At 51.8% G+C, this 18727-nt stretch overlaps 2 protein-coding genes across 2 annotated transcripts; one reads left to right on the forward strand and one right to left on the reverse strand.

Moving 5' to 3' along the window:
• Positions 1-600: 600 nt before the first annotated feature.
• On the forward strand, positions 601-2020 carry LOC113146517 (insulin-like growth factor-binding protein 1; the record flags this gene model as incomplete). The annotated part of the gene is made up of 3 exons (XM_026334058.1): positions 601-663; positions 1773-1865; positions 1922-2020. Coding segments are annotated over 3 exons (255 nt in total), but the record flags the coding sequence as incomplete, so codon positions are not given.
• A 148-nt stretch (positions 2021-2168) lies between these two features.
• LOC34622064 lies at positions 2169-13801 on the reverse strand (the record flags this gene model as incomplete). Its single annotated transcript, XM_026334060.1, has 6 exons — positions 13695-13801; positions 13440-13563; positions 13309-13375; positions 10672-10757; positions 10358-10576; positions 2169-2249 (listed from the first exon to the last, which is right to left on the reverse strand). Coding segments are annotated over exons 1-6 (684 nt in total), but the record flags the coding sequence as incomplete, so codon positions are not given.
• Between the last annotated feature and the right edge of the window lie 4926 nt (positions 13802-18727).

Raw genomic sequence — 18727 nt, forward strand, 5'->3', positions numbered from 1 at the left:
TTCTGCGCAGGAGGCGCTCGTCGTCGAACTTCTGGCAGCGTCGTCGCCACTGAGGGAGTTTTTTCTCCGGCTGAAAGACAGAAGAAGCCTTTCTCCTCGAGGAGAGAGTGCTGCTCCCCCGTCGGAAGCGCCTCCTCCTCACTCCCCGCAAAGCGCCGCTGCTCCTCTTGTCGGCGCAGGCAGCACCCTGCTGCAGTTGCGTCGCTCGCCCACACATGCAAAAGGTGTAGGTACACCTCGGAAACACCCAGTGCAGCTGGAGGTCGAGAGATCAGCAAACGCCCACCCTCAACCCCAATTGCGAAAAAAGGCACTTTCCCACTGCTGCTGCGCAAAGTCGCCGGCTGCTGCTGCTGCTGCCAGGGAGCTCTCCTGCTGCAGTTCGCCTTGCTGTGCTGCAGTCGCTGCGGCTCCTGGAGCTATTAGGGTGAGCGAGAAAACGGGCATTTGCACCGATATAACTGCATGCATCAGAGCACCCCACAGCAGGGGCTGAACTGGCGGCTGCTGCTGCTGCTGCACCCAGTCTTCAAGCAACACTGCGTCTCTCTCCTCCACACTGCCCTCCGAATCTTCTCTGCTGCTTCTGCTGCTGCTTCTGCTGCTGCTTCTGCTGCTGCTTCTGCTGCTGCTTCTGCTGCTGCTTCTGCTGCTGCTGCTGCGGCGGTGGCCATTGCTGCTGGTGTCTGAACACCTGCCCGAGCCACTCAGATGACTGCCCGTGTTGACGCTGCTGCTCGAGGAGCTTAATTTTCTTGCCACTTCATGCCCCTGCGCTTCTTCCTGCAAAAGCAGCTGCTGCTCCTGCTGCTGCAGGAAGCGCAGACTTTGAACTGTCTTGTCGACGGTGCTCGTGTTGCACATGCAATTTGATGCTGCTGCTCCTTCAGTCCCTGCTAAAGCCTCCCGCTCCAAGTCTGCCCGCCGAAACTCCTGCAGCGGCAAACGCTGGTGAACTTCCTGCGCGTGCTTCCCCTGCTCTTCTTGCACATCTGTCTCCTCCTTATCAGAAGAATCTCCTAGAAGGGCGTCCACAGCCCAATCGATCCAGCGGCGCACTCTGCTGCCACGCATGCTGTTGCTGCTGCGGCAAGGGGCCGCTGCGCTCACTTGGGGAAGTCTTAGCCAAGCGTCGCTCTGCAGGGAAAAGCGCGACTGCTTTTCTCCTTGCCTGAGCCAGTCAGGCTGCGCATGCTGCACCTGCTGCTGTTTTTCCACCCCAGCTGCCTGTGAATGCATGCAAGTGCTGCGTTTCCACCTTTCCATGTCATTTTCCTTGCAAACAACCTCTTCTTCGCGCAGCTGCCGCTCGCCGTATTGCCCTTGCTGCTCCTCCTCCTCTTGCACTTTTTCTTCTTGCACTTTTTCTTCTTGCACTTTTTCTTCTTGCACTTTTTCTTCTTGCACTTTTTCTTCTTGCACTTTCTCCTCTTGCACTTTTTCTTCTTGCGCTTGCTCTTCGTGCTCTTGCTCTTCTTGCACTTGCTCTTCGTGCTCTTGCTCTTCTTGCACTTGCTCTTCTTGCGCTTGCTCCTCATGAGAAAGCGAAGGCGGCTCTTCAAACATAAAAGTTCTCAGCGTCTGCAGTTGCGTGCTGTTGAGCCGAAGGTGCAGCGGCTGCAACAACACATCCAGGCAGAACCTTTCGTCCGTCGCTTTTGCTCCTGATCCTGTTGTCTGCTGCTGCTGCTGCTGCTGCTGCTGCTGCAGGGGCACAGAAAAGTAGAGGCTACATGACCATCGACGTAGCAGCGGCTCTTCAAAGCTCCGCTGCCGCGGCTGCAGCTGCACCTTCTCGCCGACTGGCGTGTCGTTCGCAGCCACTGCAGCAGCAGCTGCTGCAGCCGCTGCTGCAGGATCAAGAGGTGAGGATTTTTTGCGATCTTCTGTTGTTCTCGCCCCTGTTGCCGCCGTTGTGGAGGCGCTTCTTGGAGTCTCTGATCCGTCTGCTCCCTCTGCCGCAGCAGCAGAGAATCCTGTTGTCTGCAAAGTTTGCGCACACTCTGCTGTGGCGGGATGAACCTCAGAGCAAGCGTCACTTGCCAAGGCCGAAGCAGCTGTTGCTGCGTCTCTTGCTGTTGACGCTGCTGCACTTGTCGCTGAAATTTCATCGGAGTGATACACCGAAGCAGCCTTCCCAGTTGTGCTACCCGCTGCTGCCGTTGGTGGGCTACGTCGGCAGAGGGAGCTGCTGCTGCTGCTGCTGCTGCTTTTGCTGCTGCTTTTGCTGCTGCTGCCGTCGTTCCTGCCTCCCCACCTATTTTTACGCGGCTGCTGTTGCGTCTGCTCCCTGTCGATGCAGACGGTAAGGTCTGTAAGGATGCACTCTCGCTGCAGAGCATGCTGCTGCTTTTGCTGCTCCTGCTGCAGCTCAAGAAGCTCCGAAAACTGGTGAGGATGGTGTGTAGTGCTGCTCTTGTTGGCGTGCGCCGTAGTTTGCTGCTGCTGCTGCTGCGGGAGACGGACGCGGAGAGAGTACAGAGCAACCGACACGGAGTGAGAACCTTGCAGCAGCTTGATGTTGCAGTTTGTCACTTGCAACTCAGCGCTCAGCAGCAGCGGCATCACCAGCGAAGCACCCCACTGCCGCGTCTCCTCCATCAAGCTGCTGCTGCTGCCACTCCTCCTTGCCGCTGCCGCTGCTGCGCCAGCAGCAAGATCTCCGTCCGCATCGCCTTCACCTGCAGCGGCAGCAGTGGCTGATGCTGACGAAGGCACGACGTCTGAGAAAGTGTTCGAGTGTCTCGATCGGGCAGTCGCCGCTGCTGCTGCTGCTCCTCCTCCAGCAGAGGAATTAGCCCCCTCCGCTGCCGCTGACGGCACAGAAGCGCCATTGCTAGGGGAGCAGCAGCTGCTGCTGTTGCTGTTGCTGCTGCTGTTGCTGTTGTTGTTGCTGTTGCTGTTGCTGCTGCTGTTGCTGTTGTTGTTGCTGCTGCTGTTGCTGCTGCTGTTGCTGCTGCTGTTGCTGCTGCTGGTGCTGGCCTCTGCAGGAGCGCACTTGCTGCTTCCAGCCGGAACGTTTCCGTTCTCAGCGCAGCTCCCGCCAGACTTCTTTCTGGCATGTTGTCTCTCGAGAACGATATTGAGAAAGTGAATGGAGAGCAGCAATGTGGGAGGTCGCCCCCAGCAGACTGAAGCCTTTAACTCCTTGGCACGACCTTCAACGAGCCTGCGCATAAGACAGCCTCGCAGCAGCGCCGCTGCCGCATGCGTGGAAAAGTCTCCTGCGTGGCGTGGAATCTTTAGACGCGTGCAGTCGTGACGCTACTACAGCACGCGCAGCCGTAAAGAGTATGTGTGTGTGTGAATCGCAGCCACCATAAAAACCCTCAGCAAGTAAGCAGCACCGCCTCGGGAGCTTACTGTAGGTCGGCGAGTCCAAAGAGACTCTGCAGTGCCTCCTTCTTGAATTTCACATCGCGGATGACGAGAGCGCCTCTCCACAAGGAGACTCTTTCAGCGCTGCAGTCCTCCAACAAGCTGCTGCAGTGCTGCAGCAACAGCCTCTGCAGCAAGCCTTCCAGCATCCTTCTCCCCGTTGCTGAGCACGCTGCCAATCGAGGTAGGCAGCAGCCAGCTTCCCGGCAAGCCGTGCATCACACACTGGCTGAGAGCACTCCCTCGCCGGAGCACTTATACCGCCAGCGTCGAGTAAAAATTACGCATGCGCAGCACAGCTAGTGCATCGGAAGTCTCGATGCTTCGGCCCCCTTCAGTGCAACTGGACTTGAGATTTCGCAACCTCTGCTGCATGCACCACCCTTGTTGTGTGGCTGCTGGCGCTCTCAAGCAACGAGCAGGACGGCAAAACGCCTCTGCACACCAGGAAGAGAGCCTGATCTTTGCCTGCGGCTGTCGCTGCTGCTCCCCTGACACTAGAGCTGGAAGCAGAGAAGAGCTCGAGGGAAGCATGTGAAGAAGGCTTCCAAAACGAAGGGCACGCAGAGGCAGCAAGAAGAGGCGCAAAGCGGTAGCTGACAGCCCACAGGCAACAGCAGCAGCGGCGCCGACAGCAGCAGCACGCTGCAAGACTCCTCTGTCACCTCCTCGAGAAACGCATCTGCGCGAGAGGATCTTCTCAAGAAACTTGCACGCGCAACTGCTGCCTGTCCTACAGTGCCGCTATCGCTGGCAGTGGACGGCTGTGAGTCATCGAACGCTGCACCGCCTTCCCCCGAGCGGTCGGCTGCCTCTGACGCTATTGACTCCTGCGAAGCTTGACGCTGCGGCGCAAACGCCTGAGACGGTATGCCAGCTCCACTCCTGCTTTTGACCAAGACGACTCCGCTTGTGTTGCTGCTTCTGCTGTGGTGGTAACACCTTCTTCTGAAAGCCATAGGCTCGGCTGAGGGACGCCTCGCGCTCTGCCTTTGCGCTTGCCTCTTGCGCTGCTGCTGAGACTTCGTCGGCACTGCCCACTGCTGCTGCTTCGCTCGCTGATCTGCCGCGAGCTGCTGCGGGAGCGACAAGGTGGCTTCGCTGCTGGCCTTTCGCCTGCCGCTGAAGTGGTACCAGCTCAAGGATTGGCACTGGACATGGTGTTGCTGCTTTCGTGCTGCTGTTTTATCGAGGGAAGCAGCAAGACTAGGGCGAGACTGGCCATAGGAACTGCAACGGCGCAAATGCGGTCAGAAGGGACGATGAGCTGTCTCAGGAAGGCTAAATGATGTTAAACAAGTTAATTTTTGTGTCTTTCCGAATACTGGATACTGGTGCCCTTACTCCTGCTTGTGCTGATATGCGGTGGTCAGTCTTGTGCCCTGTCGGCAGCATCTCCTAGCATGCGCTGCTGCCGCTGCTGCTGCTGCTGCTACTGCTGCGTCTGATAGAATTTTACCAATCAAATCCCTTTTTACCAGTTGAAAGTAACGCAACTGTGTCGCTGCTGCCACCATTGCTGCTTTATCGCTCTCGTGGCTCTTGCTTCCCAGCTTCTGCGGCTATGATTGAGCTGTTGCTGTGCTTCCAGGTGTGTCCTCTAGTAGTTTTACGGCTCTTCCACCCCAAAACTCCATTTCCTATCTTTCATGGGCATTAATATCCCAAAACTCACTCCGTTACCCGACTCTGCCGCCCCCAATCCAAAGGGCGCGCAGTTGACCACTGCGTGTCTTCGCGTCAAAGCGGCGACTGTTCCTGTTAGGTTTGTGAGGCTCTCTGGGATTCATTACGCTCGTGTACATCCTTTAGGGTACTTCTGAAATGCACACGTAGCTCTCAGGCTTTGTAGAGATCTACGTCCGTAGGGTTCCTGAGCTGAGCCTCTGCGCTGAACTCCTTCGACTACATGCATCCGATGCTTTCGCTGAGAGTTGACCGCTTGATTTGGCTGTTGTTACGCACTATTCGCGCGAGCATAGAGCTATCTTCAAGTTATATGGGTGATCCGTGTGGGGTTGTTCGTCAGCTTGCCGCGTGCAATTGGGTATGTAAGCTCATACCTCTAATCGTGTGCAGCAAGGCTCACGCTCCCCATCCCCTTCCTACGAACCCTCCACCTGATACACACTATTACCTGGCACTGCTGGCTCTATGAAACATAAGAAGACCTTTTAAAACTGGAAGATAGCTTTTATTCACTACAGTCATGGCTTGAACTGCAAGCTTCCTAGACAACCGTGCTCTTGTCTTCCTAAGCTTCATTTGACTGATGCAAATAAAGCTCGTTTAAGGCTTTAGCACAGTGAATTCCAGCACCGACTCATATCAAATGACTGCGATAGGGGATATTCCAAATGAAAAAGGACATTTTTGTTCTGGTTATTAGGATTGATTGCTATCAGCTTTGCAGGCTTATATGGAATAAGACTGTTAAACGTTCTTCAGCACTAGAAATCCAAAATATTAAACATTGCAAGCAGCAATGCTTGGGATCCCGGCAACTTGGGGCTTCGTGGGGAACGACGCACCGTGGGTCGTACATTTGCAAACTTCTGGCTGCCTGTGGCGCTGGCAGACCTGAGCGAGTCGTTTGGCGTGGCGTTTTGAATTGCATGAGCGGCATGTTGCAAGGCATTACTTGGCTGGAATCTCGTCTTCTAGCGTATGGGGACAAGCAGCAGCGATTAGGAAGCTCGGGGAACTCACCAGATTCTAGAAGTAGCCTGCTGTAGGTACTTGAGTGGTTGCGCAACAAGCCCAAGCAGGGAGGTAGAAAGTATGCGGGCGGACTTGCAGCTCGCCAAGCACTAAAGCAAGTCAAAGCCAAAGAATTCCAAAGTGTTAGGTGACAGCTCACGGAAAAGGACGCTGGGAAAGTACGTGGCTGCCCGCGACAACCTTGGAAACTGCATCTATGTAATCCCTTGAGCGTGCCCCACTCCATCTGTTAATGACTTTCCTAGCAAGCACTCTTACGCAGAGTTGAGCACCCTCAGGATCAAAGTTTCTCGACTTTTTTTCCAGCCGGTGCCGCAGCTTTAGGCCATGTAGCTTTCTGCCATGCTACTCTCTCGGTCTGAACATCCACGGCCTCCAACCGCAGCCTGTTCTTGGACTAACACTTCCTGATTAGTTCCAGTGCCCTTCCAAGCCTCTTCGACGCGACGGAGTAGCAAGTATTTCTAAATGGACATCCCAAATCTGATGAACATTTTGCTGAAGGTTTTTTAAATGCTCATGCAGACCCATTTTTTGTGCATATATCAATTTTCTGGTTCAAAAGAATTGCATTAATTGAAAGGCATCATCAAGTTTAATCTGTTACCTCACTTTCACGCTCTCTAGGCTGGCTGGAGGCACCTACAAGTCAGACACCACCAGCAATAACGAGGGTTGCCAATACCACTGTACGGAAAGCAAAGCCTCAAAAGCTGGTCGCCCATCGAAGGCAGACTCTGTGTTCGACACTAAATATACACCAAGTTGGGATTTCGGGTTATGTGCCGCTTCAGCTACACACGCAGATAGCGAAAAGGTAGTAAATCTGCTTACTTACCCATTGTTCATACCTGGCAGTCGTGAAGCTAAATTTCGTTGTCAGGCCGCTGTGTATGGAATAATACACAACCAGAAAAGGGCAGATATGCCTGCTTTTCCCGCAACTGTCATAATAACCACGCCAAATCCGTTAATGTGTATGCTATGGACGGTCCAGCAAAATTCGCTAGGTGCTGAATGCCCTGATACACTATGTGTAGGCGTACAGCGAGCGCCTGTAATTCTCTAAATGTTAACGCTTGGGGCATGCTCTCAACTGCGAGGCGAACTGCTGAAGGAGCGATTGGGGTGTTTCTAAACTACACTGTCCTGTAAGGGAAGTTTGGCTCCAGAAAATGATCGCCAGCTGTAACTGCTTAGTGAGCTTATTGGTATTGAGGGCTAGTGTGTGCCAAAGGTTTGTTTTGGTGCCCCTGGAGTGCAAGGCAAGGTCCGTTCTTTAGGCTACTTGTTGGATCGACCGCAGTCGCTGAGGGCCTTTGTTATAGTCCTCCTTCTAAGGTCGTCGTAACGCTCTCTTGGCATCCCCTGCCCACTCCACTCAGTATTCTAAATAAAGGGGGAGAGGGACGGCTATGCTGCGCGTAGACGTACCTTCTTTGCACTCCGCCAATTACACATAGCACCTAGCGCAATGGGACACAAAATCGCGTCGTATTGTATTGAACTAACGCTGCTCTGCAATAGATGAGATGTACAGACAGATTTGCCAATCAGTCAATCATTCACTAACTACTAGTTGAGTGTAACTGGCTTAGCACAAAGTATTTAGGAGGAGCTGCACCCGCAACATTTAGCACCTGCAGCTGTAAAAATAGCATGTAAAGGCGAGACTGTACTGTCAGCTCACTAAAACATACCTCTGCACGCAGTCTGAAGCCTTGATAACGCATTGTGCTTGCAGAGGTTCTTTCCCCCCTTCCTCCCCCAAAGCCTAATGCACCCTTCTTTGCAAGCACTGCATCTTGGAATTCCTTCTATCCATGACTTCTCATGGTTCAAATCCATTTCATCTTTCTACGTAGCTAGAACCACAGGTTACAATTTTACCAATTTTGCTGACAACATGGTGAATAGATGAAAAATATAATTTGGTCCGGGCCAGACGCCTGCTTCAAGATAAAGCTCTTAGCGTAATAAACAATTCACCATACATACACCCACACTAATAGTTTCTGTAGCACAGTCTTTTCTTCGCCAGCAACATGGCCTTCCTAATGTGGTGCCACCCCTCCTTACCCCCCATCCACCGCCTTTACCTATGACAAAGGGCGCTCTTGGTTTTCACGCATCTGATAACGTTTTGGAGGCTGCATCATTCAGCATGCCAAAGCATCGTAGACGAAAAGAGCGCTTTCAGCCTTCGAGCTGGCTTGGCCCACAGCCCGGTGGAACGCAACAGCAAGAGGGTGGTAATGAGAAACTGAATATACTGTACCCTGGCACCTGATACTCAGCTAAAAGTCTGGTAAAGTCGAATACCCACGCAAGGTCACCATTTATCGGCTGCATTTGTCATTCACCTCATAAATTTTCTTGGCGTACAACTAAATTTCAGAAGAGAATTGGGCAAGGGTGGTCTTACATTACAAGTGTTTGTGTAGGGACATTATTCTCCCTAAAGCAGCAGAAAATCCTGCAGAATGTTTAAATTATCTATAACTTTTCGATGCATGATTTCTATTCAGTTTTGTAGTTCTTAGTGGCCACACGGCTGAGTGAACAATCATAACGGCGACTAGTGCCTCACGGCGTGTCCCCATGAGGTGTTGGTGAGTTCATAACACGTAGTTTATGCGCAAAATACTCAGAGAGACGCGTTTCATGTGCGAGCTATTCCTATCGAATTTGCGATTACCACAGAATCTTCGTAGTGATTTTTTAATCGCTTTTTGGTGCACAGTTTTTGCTCGGCTGGTCGGAAAATATCGAGTGTTGTAGGAGAGCGAAAGTAACCTCACGACTGGGGATTCACCGGCGACTTTGGGCCCTTTTATTCATTCGAGTTCAATAGAAGATCTAAGCTATTTGTAACTTGGTTGCTACCTCGAATGGCAAGACACTTTCAACTTAGGATGGCATGTTCGTCCGAAAAGCTGACGCAACTTCGCTTTTATGTCCTGTCTCACAATATCAGCTCCTGCTCCCATGAATGTTTGAGGAAATTGAGAAACACACTTTCTGAGCTTTTATCGTCCTGCGGTGCGGACCCACACCCATAACGCCACTAACAAAGGCACGTTTGCTTGGTTCTCTATTAGAGTCGCTGGCCCCAAGTCTAGAAGAAATACCTTGTTTGCACGAAGCTGCCCATCGATTTTTCCAAGAAATACAGGTTTGTCCCTTTCTCTTATATCATGCAGAGTCTTAGCTTAAGAGAGTGGAGACAATGGGCAAGTACGAACTTGCACTTTGATGGGTTTTCCCACAGTCGCACATTCGACTTCGGGCAGACACACAGTTACCCTTTCCCCTTTAAAAAAGCGGCGGGCACATGGGGGCAGGCAAGCTCATGCACAAATACCGTAGAAACGAAGTTAGCCTCGGATAATCAACGCCCCTACCCTCATGTGTAAAGCGCATGTCAGGCCACGGGGTTAACTCGAATATCCCATCTCTCCAAGAGTTGGTTGATGATTGTCTGATTAATGCTTGCATTATAGCTGTGAAGCGATTCGCTACCAGTGCGTCAGTAACCCACTTTTTTTTTCTGATACGCCATAAAAGTTTTAGACGCTCAATCTTACAAGACTATGTCAAAGATCGAAGCCATATAGGTGAGGCCAATTATTTGAAGGGGTACCGATGGAGTGTTTTTGGAAAGCAGCTTGAGACTGTAAGATCTCCAAAACGGCTTACATGCAGGTAGACCGCACGCAAGTATAGCCGGGGCCAAGTCAGGCGAAGGTGATTCTCAAGAGTTGTAAATACACAGACACGACAAACAAGGCACAAACTCTTCCGAAATGTATGCGTGCACAGGGAACAGAAGCGGACGAGGAAAAAGGTGACAGAAGGACGGATGTGGGGTCGCAACTGTAGGCGGCAGGTGTCTAAAAGACGGGCCGAATTAAGGGTTCTTGCTGGCCTTGATGCCTTATTCATATCTCTACGTCCCTCTGTATTTTCACTCTTCGGTATCTTCCCAACAGCGCTGTAAGTCTGTGGTCTGCCCGCATGACTGTCTGGTAGCTAGTCCTACCTCTTTTCCATCCTCTTTCTGTTGGCTTTGTGTAGCACGTTTAACTGCTGATCCCGCATATATCAGCTATCTGATGCACTGTGATGGATAGCGGTGCTGAAGGTTCCTGGGGGCAGTAGAGCCTCAATGCCTGTATTCTCCTTCAGAGGATACCCCTCCTTCCTCATTTCGGACAAGTGCAGTACCACCGGTTTCTGCTGCTTTTGGTAGTGTTGCTGTGGTGGGTGCAATGCTGCCTTTCCGCTGTAGTGTAGAGAGAAGTACAGTAATCTGAGCAGCCGTTTGCTGCTGCAGATGCCTCTCCTTAGAGTCTGTTGTCTCTTTTACCAGTACACCCAGGTGTGTCAGCTGTTGCTGCAGATGCACTTGCAGCAAAGGCCTCAGTAGCTGCCTCAAAGATGGGTGCATTGCCAGTATCGTGGCTAGTTGAAGGGCCTGTTTACATGAGAATTCAAGCATGTCCCCCATAGAGGCTAACATTCAAAGAATTGAGCGTGGTGTCTGTGGCAAAAGGTCTCTCTAGGGCTTACCATGTTGAGGTTGGCAGGTTCCTGTTCAAGTAGGCATGCGGCTGCGACGAGGTGTGCCAGGGACTGCGGGATATCCTCATCTCCCTGATGAAGCTGCTCTTTTGCTTCAGTCGGCATGCAGCAGCAGCACAGACAACTAAGGGCCAGGAGTCTCTCTGTGGCGTACGCGCATGGCGGGGGTGGGGGAGGTCCCTTTCGTGGGCCGAACAGGATGGCTTTATACTCAGCCTGCATACACAATTCACAAGCCATCAGCGAACGCCTTGTTCGCTACCAAGATAGGCTTAGGAGGCAGGCCACTTTTGCAGCTGAATTTGCTGCACCATCCGCGGTGTAGCTTTATCAGATAAAAGCCCAGAACCTACTTCGCCTAGATTGCCATGTGGGGTGAACAGCTGGACAGCAAATGCATTGGACGGTACCATGTTCACTGATAGCTAGGGTGTACATTTGGGAGCTTAATTATTTCCAGAAATGTGTGCGAATCGTTCCAGTTCTAAAGCTTCCAGGCCCAACCATTGGCACGCGTCCCTACTGAGCACGAGCCTCCGCTGTTTTGCGGAGCTTCGTGGCCTTCTAGCAGCCAGCTTACCACATACGATGGCACTATACTAGCATTGCACTGCTCTGTGTAAAATTCTCGAATACAGTCCTGTTTTCTTACAGTAAGCGCTTGAACAGCTTCTGAGGCCTTCTTGCAGTGCATCAACAGCTGCTGCTTCCCTGTATCCCACGGAGTGGGGAGTGTCAAGGGGTGCAGCGACACGGCAAGCCACTGCCCACCTGTCTTTGGGGAAGTCATTCTGCTACAGCTACTGCTGCTGCTGGCATTCGCAGCACCACATAACAGCAAAGACAGCAGAGCCTCTAGCCGCGAGAGTAATCCCGCGGACAGCAGCACATGCTTCTGGTTCTGCACCTTTAGGCCCCCCACAAGGGCTATGACGCGCAGCAGCTGAGTAATATAAGCCTTCCTTGAGGCGACATGATTTTCTGTAGCTGGTGCGTGTGCTGCTGCTGGACTAAGATTGGCGTTTTTAGTATCTGCTACGACGCATCCAGCTGCCGCTCGCACAGCGGAAGCTGCAGGAAGGCTCCGGGGGGTACTTTGGTGCGTGCCCGCAACAACGAGGTGCTGCTGCTGATCATGATGCAGCGGTCGCTCTAACGAAGGCTGAAACGAAACAGCTCCTGCCATATTCGTTGCTCTCCCTTCTGCTTTCTTGGTTACTGCACCTGCACCGGTGGACTGGTCCGATGTAGCACACATACCAGCGGCAGCAGCAGTCACCTTGATAGCAGCACTTGCTGGTAGTGGGCCGTGCATTTCTGGCACAGCTTGTGGGCTACCCTGAGCTTTGTTCCGTTGGCTGTTGTTGCAAATGCTGCTGGTTCGTGCCGCCCCTGCAGCACCATCGCATATTGGGGAGTCATTAGCAAAGCTCCAGTCAAAGAGCTGCTGCAATGCGGGGGCTTTGATGTCAGCCACCACGTCTAAAGCTGTGGGACACACCGCGGAAAATGCGTGGAGGAGCTGCAGAAGCGCTGCTCGTTCTTTCCTATTTTCTGGACAAGGAGTGCTGCTGCATTCTGCTGCACATGGTGCTGGGGTGTGCGCTGTTGTGTCTCCTGCTGTCTCGGTTGCTCGTGGACTGGCTACTCTGTCGTTGTCTACCGAAATTGTGCTAGCTGTAGGATTCGGTTCATGGTCAAGACAAGGGTCTGCTGGTTGTGGGGCTGCTGCTGCTGCCGTTGCAACAGCTGTATCAGACGAATTTAGTGTGACGGTTACTGCTACTGGTACTGCCGGCGTTTCAACGTGCTCGGGGTCAGAGACGGAAACAAGTTTATCCATGCGCTGTTGCCGCAACTGTTGCAGCTGTTGTAGCTGTTTTTGCTGTATCAACAGCTGCCGCTGCTGCATCAGCGGCAAATCATCAGCAGGTAACCATCTGCGTGTTTGTGCGTGCCATCTTCTGGGGTGCTGCTGCGGCTCTACGACTTCATAAAACGCCCAGCAGCAGGGAGATCCGTGCATGTAAGGAATGCGATTGCTCTGATGCTTGTGATGTTCCTTCTGATGGGCTGCTGCAGCTGCTGTTGTCAAGAATGGAAGTGCGGTGGCCTCCCTGACAAAGCCGTACGCACCATCAATGAAACCGCTACTATGCTCGATACTGCTCTTCACGCTGCCGCCAAAGATCCCAGAAGGAAAAGCAACCCAGCCGTAACCCCCGTCTGCCAACATACAGCTTTCCATTGAAATTTTGTTGCTGCTGTTGCTGTTGTTGTCACACAGGGCACAGGGGGCACAGCTGGGGTAGCTGCTGCCTTCACAGTCCGTCAGGCGTACATACCCGAAAAACCCGTCAATAAGCAAAGAGTCTGGGGTGTATGCACTAAGGTTGCTGCTATCTTCAGCCTCTACTTCCTTTGGATAGATGCTGCAAAATCCAAACTGTCCTTCCACCATTATAGTTTCTGATCTCTGCACGAGCTGCTGCAAGAGTCGGGCCTCGAGTTGGCACTCGCTGGTGCATTTTGCCGCTTCTCTCACAAAACCGTAGGAGCCATCAAAGCACCCCGGAGGGTAATTAGTCGAATTACACTGTTCCTGAAGCTCGTTATACATGTGCCCCTCTTGCGGCTGCTGTTGCTCCTGTTGCTGCTGGTTATTTTGACCTGTTTGCTGCACACTGAAGACCTCTGATTGGTCCCTTGTTAACTCGGACTGGCTTTGATGCCGTTGTAGCTGCTCTGGTTGTTGCTGTGGTTGTTGCAGCTGTTGGATTTCTCTCAGAGCTTGCTTTTGTGCTAGTTGCGCCAGCAATTGCTGCTGTGGATGTTGCTCCTGCAGTTTCAGCCGTTGCTCTATCCACCGCTCGTGGAGCTCTTCAACAAGAAGCGACACATACGTCTCGCTCACGGATTCGGGAGGTAGCAGCCGCTGAAGCACTCCCTGCAGCAGCCCATTCACTGTAAGATATTCTGCGCCTGCGGCAGCACGATATATTCAGAGTCGCAATCCCTTTGCTGCTATTATTTTGTCACCTCGCTTGCTGTCGTGCTCTCTGATGTTCCAGGTACTTGACTCTGCAGTCTGCTTCTGCTCTCCAGTGGCTGTTGCCATTATTGGCACTGCACCCCGTCCAACAGTATCAGCTGCTCCTACTAAAGGTTGTGCTGTTAGACTTAGTGTACGGCATATTCACCTTCCCTTCTTGCTGCAAGGTTCAGCGCAAACTGAAGAAAGGACAGCCTGGTTTCAAGGTCCGTGTCGTGCAGCAGCTGCAGCAACGGCAGCAGAAGCTCTTTTTGCGGCTGCTGCAGCAGTTCTTGCTGTTGCTGCTTAATTTGAAGCAGCTGCAGCTTCAGCTGCTGGTGCCGCTCTTTTGAAGCCCCTGGTTGGCTTAAATACAAACAAATTGTCTGCTGCTCTTGCAATAGTAACAGCAGTTGCTGCTGCTGATGCTCAGCGGGAGGTAGCAGGAGCAGTCGCCTTGGACCTTCATGTGCAGAAAATCTGCGACCGCAGCACCAGTGCGATCACCGCGCGCTTGAGACGTGGGTCGTTGCGGGAGGCAACGGAAAGCACAAAACTCGGCTGAAAGGCGGGCGGTGCAAAGACACACATGAGCAAACATCGAGACAAACAAAGAGCTGGAGGCTATTTGCCAGAAAGGAAGTCAGAGCACCAGATAAAAGGACAAATCCCAGCAGAAGGAGCGAATACAGGCATGTGCACAGGGGAAAGAGAACGAGAGAGGCGCATATACATGCAGGCAGATGGCCGGGCAGGAAAGGAAATTGGGTTACGACAAAAGAGCAGCAGCACTGGGCAAGCTAAGAGTCAGGTGAACAGTCCGGAAGCCAACAAGACGGACAAACCTAGTCAGTGCCTTGATGGAATGGCGACGCAGGGGCTGTTGCGCTCTGACGGCGAAGTCGATCAGTAGAGGAATCGCCCCTGAGGGGTATCAGGCGCCGGTTCGGAAGCTCCCTGCTCCCCATATGTCGTACGTCCCTGTCTGCCTATTGTGCGATGCTCCATGTGTATCGGGCTGCTCGTATATGATGCATACAAGTATTTGATTGTGGCCTTTCCCAGGCCTCGCTGTATCTCTGCGCATTGCTCTCTGTCTCAATTTCCTTCTCTTTTTGCTGCCACTGTTTTGAGGCCTCTCCTATGTTTGAATCGCTACACGCTGTTACTCTACGTGTCCCTAGCTGCACAATTTCTTAACGCGCACTCTATAATAGAGGGGCTTCGTTATTCGGGATGCTTCTTCCCGTTGATGCAAGCAGAGCAGAATTTACAGCCCTGTATAACGGGGAATCTCAAGCCTGGAGTGTAGGGTTTGCTCTTACCTGCTTTGTATGCAGCAGCGCATTGTTCAGGGTCCCTAAAAAGCGTCTCGAGAGAGGACACAGCCTTGGTCTTGACACAGTTGTTGTTGATCCTCAGCTGCTCTACCAGGGCAGCGGTCCCCCTATAACCCCTCTGCACGACTGTGGAGGGCGGAGGCGTGGGGTTCCTCATCACAGTTCCAAGCCTTGGCAATGTAGAATTCAACATTTTCTGGGGATCAAGGCCAAGTATTTCTGGTGCAGAATCGCAGGGCAGCGGATTTTTGCTGTTTACTGATGGTGGGATCGGCCGGAATGGATGGCCCAGAGCGCTGCTTTGCTTCAACAGCCAAGTGAATTGAAACTGTGATTTTGTTAGAGTTTCTTTATCCTAGATGCATCAAATAGTATAGAACGACAATTTCATGTGGGCTTACTAGTTTAAAACCCAAAGGCGGTGAATCCGTAGTCTCCCACAGGGTGCGAGGTCACTTCACAGCCTACTCGAAGGGAGCGCCTTGTACTTTAAACCCAACGTCAATTACCCATATGCTTTACACCACGGACTCTTATTGAATCCTCACTCGCGCTTTGGGGCTTTTGCGGCCACTTCGTTCCGAAAACTTCGTCTCTGCACTCGAGACCCCAGTCAACGTGGAGCCTCGGTGGCGCTTCCAGTACGTCCTTCGAAGTCAAACGCTGGTTTTATGACGAAGCCCAGTAGAGGTACTTCTTTATTGCTACAAAACACCTGTGAGAATTGTTCGCATGTCCTTGAGCCAACTCTCTGGGACCCTCCAGGTACGGTGTCGTCCAGGTGCTCGTGGATCGGATGCTGCCTAGAGTTTCTACAGAAGACTTCAGAAGGGATTCAGCCAACGCGTCATTGTTTCACTGGTGTAATTATCATCATATTTTCTGCTGGAGCAGCCAAAATTTCAAGCGAGGGCTCACCGAAATCACAGCTTGAAGCGGGCAGTGCAAAAGGCTTCAGTGCAGCTTGGTCCACAACATAGACCACCTTTACCAAGGCAAAACCCCTCAGCGTTTTTGAGCTAGAGTCACACAGTGTTTTGTTCTAAGTGAAGCCCACAAAGCGGCTTAAAAAGGGCCCCATACGCTCCTCTCTCCTTATCGTGTGGATCTACTTGGTTTTCGCTGGAATGCATACATCGAAGAAAGTTTCCTCCAGAAACAGCTTCTGGGACACTTACGGATCAAAATATCTCGGCCCAGGTCACCCTTCAGAATCCACTACCAAAACATTTTGGAGGGTACTCTCATGGCTTTCGTGAATTGCGCTCCTTTCGGCAGACATATAGAGAGCAGCAGAGTGTGGGCGCCCTACACGCCGCTGCATCCAGCGTCCTACAAGAGCATTTCGGCCTAAGCACAGCGTTGAGAACTACATACTCTTATACACACACACGCCCACGAAAGTGGCAGCCCCTCAAAAGATCCGTACTGCCGGCACTGTACACGAAGAATTTCTTCGCCAGAATTCAGTCACTTGAATTCACATGCGGGAAACCGGCTACTTGACGAGCATCTTGGGGAGCTAAAAGCCTTTCCCGATTGCTTGGGTAAGCCCTTTTACCGCCTGCAAAGTAGTGGAGTAAGAATTCCTACTCCAACTCGTGGATCTCCTGAAGCTGCCCCTGTGTGGAGGACAGCTTTTCACCCACGTATGCTCTTTACTCATTAAGGAGCCCTTGCAAATTCCCTCCTCCAGGTGCGGAGCCCATACATGTAATGCCTCCCCTACATAGGACTCTTCAGTATTCTTATGGCTGAACTCACCCGAAGTGCTAAAGTTTTGGAGTCCACTGGCTGCAGTATGATGCCGTCTTTCTTCAACTTCGCTTTTCGCTCATACTGTTCTTCGTGGCAAAATACTCATTACGGCTTATGATGGAAGTGACCGCAAGTCCGTTATTGCTAGCAAGTCCGCATTAAATTGGGGCACTAGTAATTCAGAAAAATGGGAGCCAGTTCATGGATAAATTAGTTCTTTTTCCGCATGCGGAAAGCCTGATTAAAGGCTTCCTGGAGGTCACAAAGTGGAGAGTCACCCACATCTAAGGCAGCTGATGGGTGACTCATAGAGCTCAACATCAGCAGATCTATTCCTTCATATGTCTCCCTAACCTATGATTGATGAGTGTTCCGATTTTTTTGCCATCCTGACGAGCACAGGATAGCATCAGGCGTGTAGGGATATCCATTTGCTTCCTCACATGTACAAAGAAGACTTCCGTATAGCGCTATGTTGCTTTTAGAACAACGGCGGAGACGCCCTAAAGGCAGGTGCACAGAGAAAGACATCGAGAGTATTTTGCAAGCGGAACAGGAAACTACTGTGAAGCGTCCATACGGAGCCTTCCACCTTCCGTTGGACAGTACCTTATAAATGTCTAGAGAATGGAGCAGAAAACTGCAATTCTGCACGGCAGTACACAGGGTGGAACAGGCACGACAAGTTCTCAAGAGATGTGTTGCGTATAAATCCTGTGCCGTCGTTTGGCGAAAGACACGCATGACCCTGCGCCCCTGAGATTGTTGCTTCCTTGAGCTCATTTTTCTTTTGTTCTGTGCCTTTTGCTCAGTAGCCATAAGGCTACTAGTGCCTGCGACTTGAGGGCCTTAGGCACCATGTACCCAGTAGAGCCCACCTGTGGCCATGCCTCCCCTGCAGCAGTCTAACACTCCTTGAGGGGGGGCGAGGGCTCCGAAGTTCCCAAGCTGCCCACATCCGTGCCTGTTTCCTGCCTTAGAGCGTGAACAGGCAGTGTGGGTGTTGCCACCCACGAGTCAAATGAGAAGCGCGCAGAGGCCTACTCGTAGTGTTCTGTGGAAAATACAGGGGAAGCGCCTGTTCCTCCTGCTGTGCTTGCTATTATCTTCAGCGCTTCACTGCTTGGTGCTTGCGATGACGCTGATGCCCTTCCTCCACAACTACTGTGATACTTCTATCGGTGCAGAATGCCCCTGATGAGCGCATTTCTTTCGTAGGGTGTTGCAAAGGCTGTTGTTTGTCCGTTTTACTAACTTTCCTTCTAATGAGCCAGGACAAGGAAACACCTTAGAATCCGGCTGCTACGCTTCTTCGTGCTCTGCTCCACGCAAACTCCCCCTTAAGAACGCTTTCTGATGCGCAGTATCGCTCGACTTCAAAGCATACCAGATGGGGACAAATCAGGTTTCCACCGACCAGGTATACTTTTATCTTGAAAGATGAAAGGAATCTAGGACTCGAATAAGCTATCAATGTGGTGGAGGCATAAATCTGGCTATAGTTGTCGCGGCACCCTGCCACAGACCCTGCTGTTCAGCAGGGGCTCATCAGTACCTAGCATTCGACAGGAAACGCCGCATTCGCTATGGTAGGAAAACAAATCAGAGCAAGCACGAGCAAACAGTGGGCATGAAATAGAGATGCATGGACAGCATGCACCAACGCAGGAAACCAAATCTGGGCAGACAGAAGCAAACGAGGGGCATGCAGAAGAGATGCACAACAGCATGTAGCAAATGGGCATGATCGCGGGCGGCAGCGACTTCAGCCAATTTCACTTGGCTTTTAGTGTAATCATGATGAATATTTTCAAGAACTTCACCTGGTTTTGTTTCCACTTTTCGCACTAAAACGGCACTTCGATCAATTTTGCTGACTTGCGCTCTAGTTTTAAGTGTAGCATCTTGCTGTAAT

This window comes from Cyclospora cayetanensis, unplaced genomic scaffold, assembly GCF_002999335.1.
Source record: "Cyclospora cayetanensis isolate NF1_C8 unplaced genomic scaffold, CcayRef3 CcayRef3_contig_35, whole genome shotgun sequence".
NCBI classification, from domain to species: Eukaryota; Apicomplexa; class Conoidasida; order Eucoccidiorida; family Eimeriidae; genus Cyclospora; species Cyclospora cayetanensis.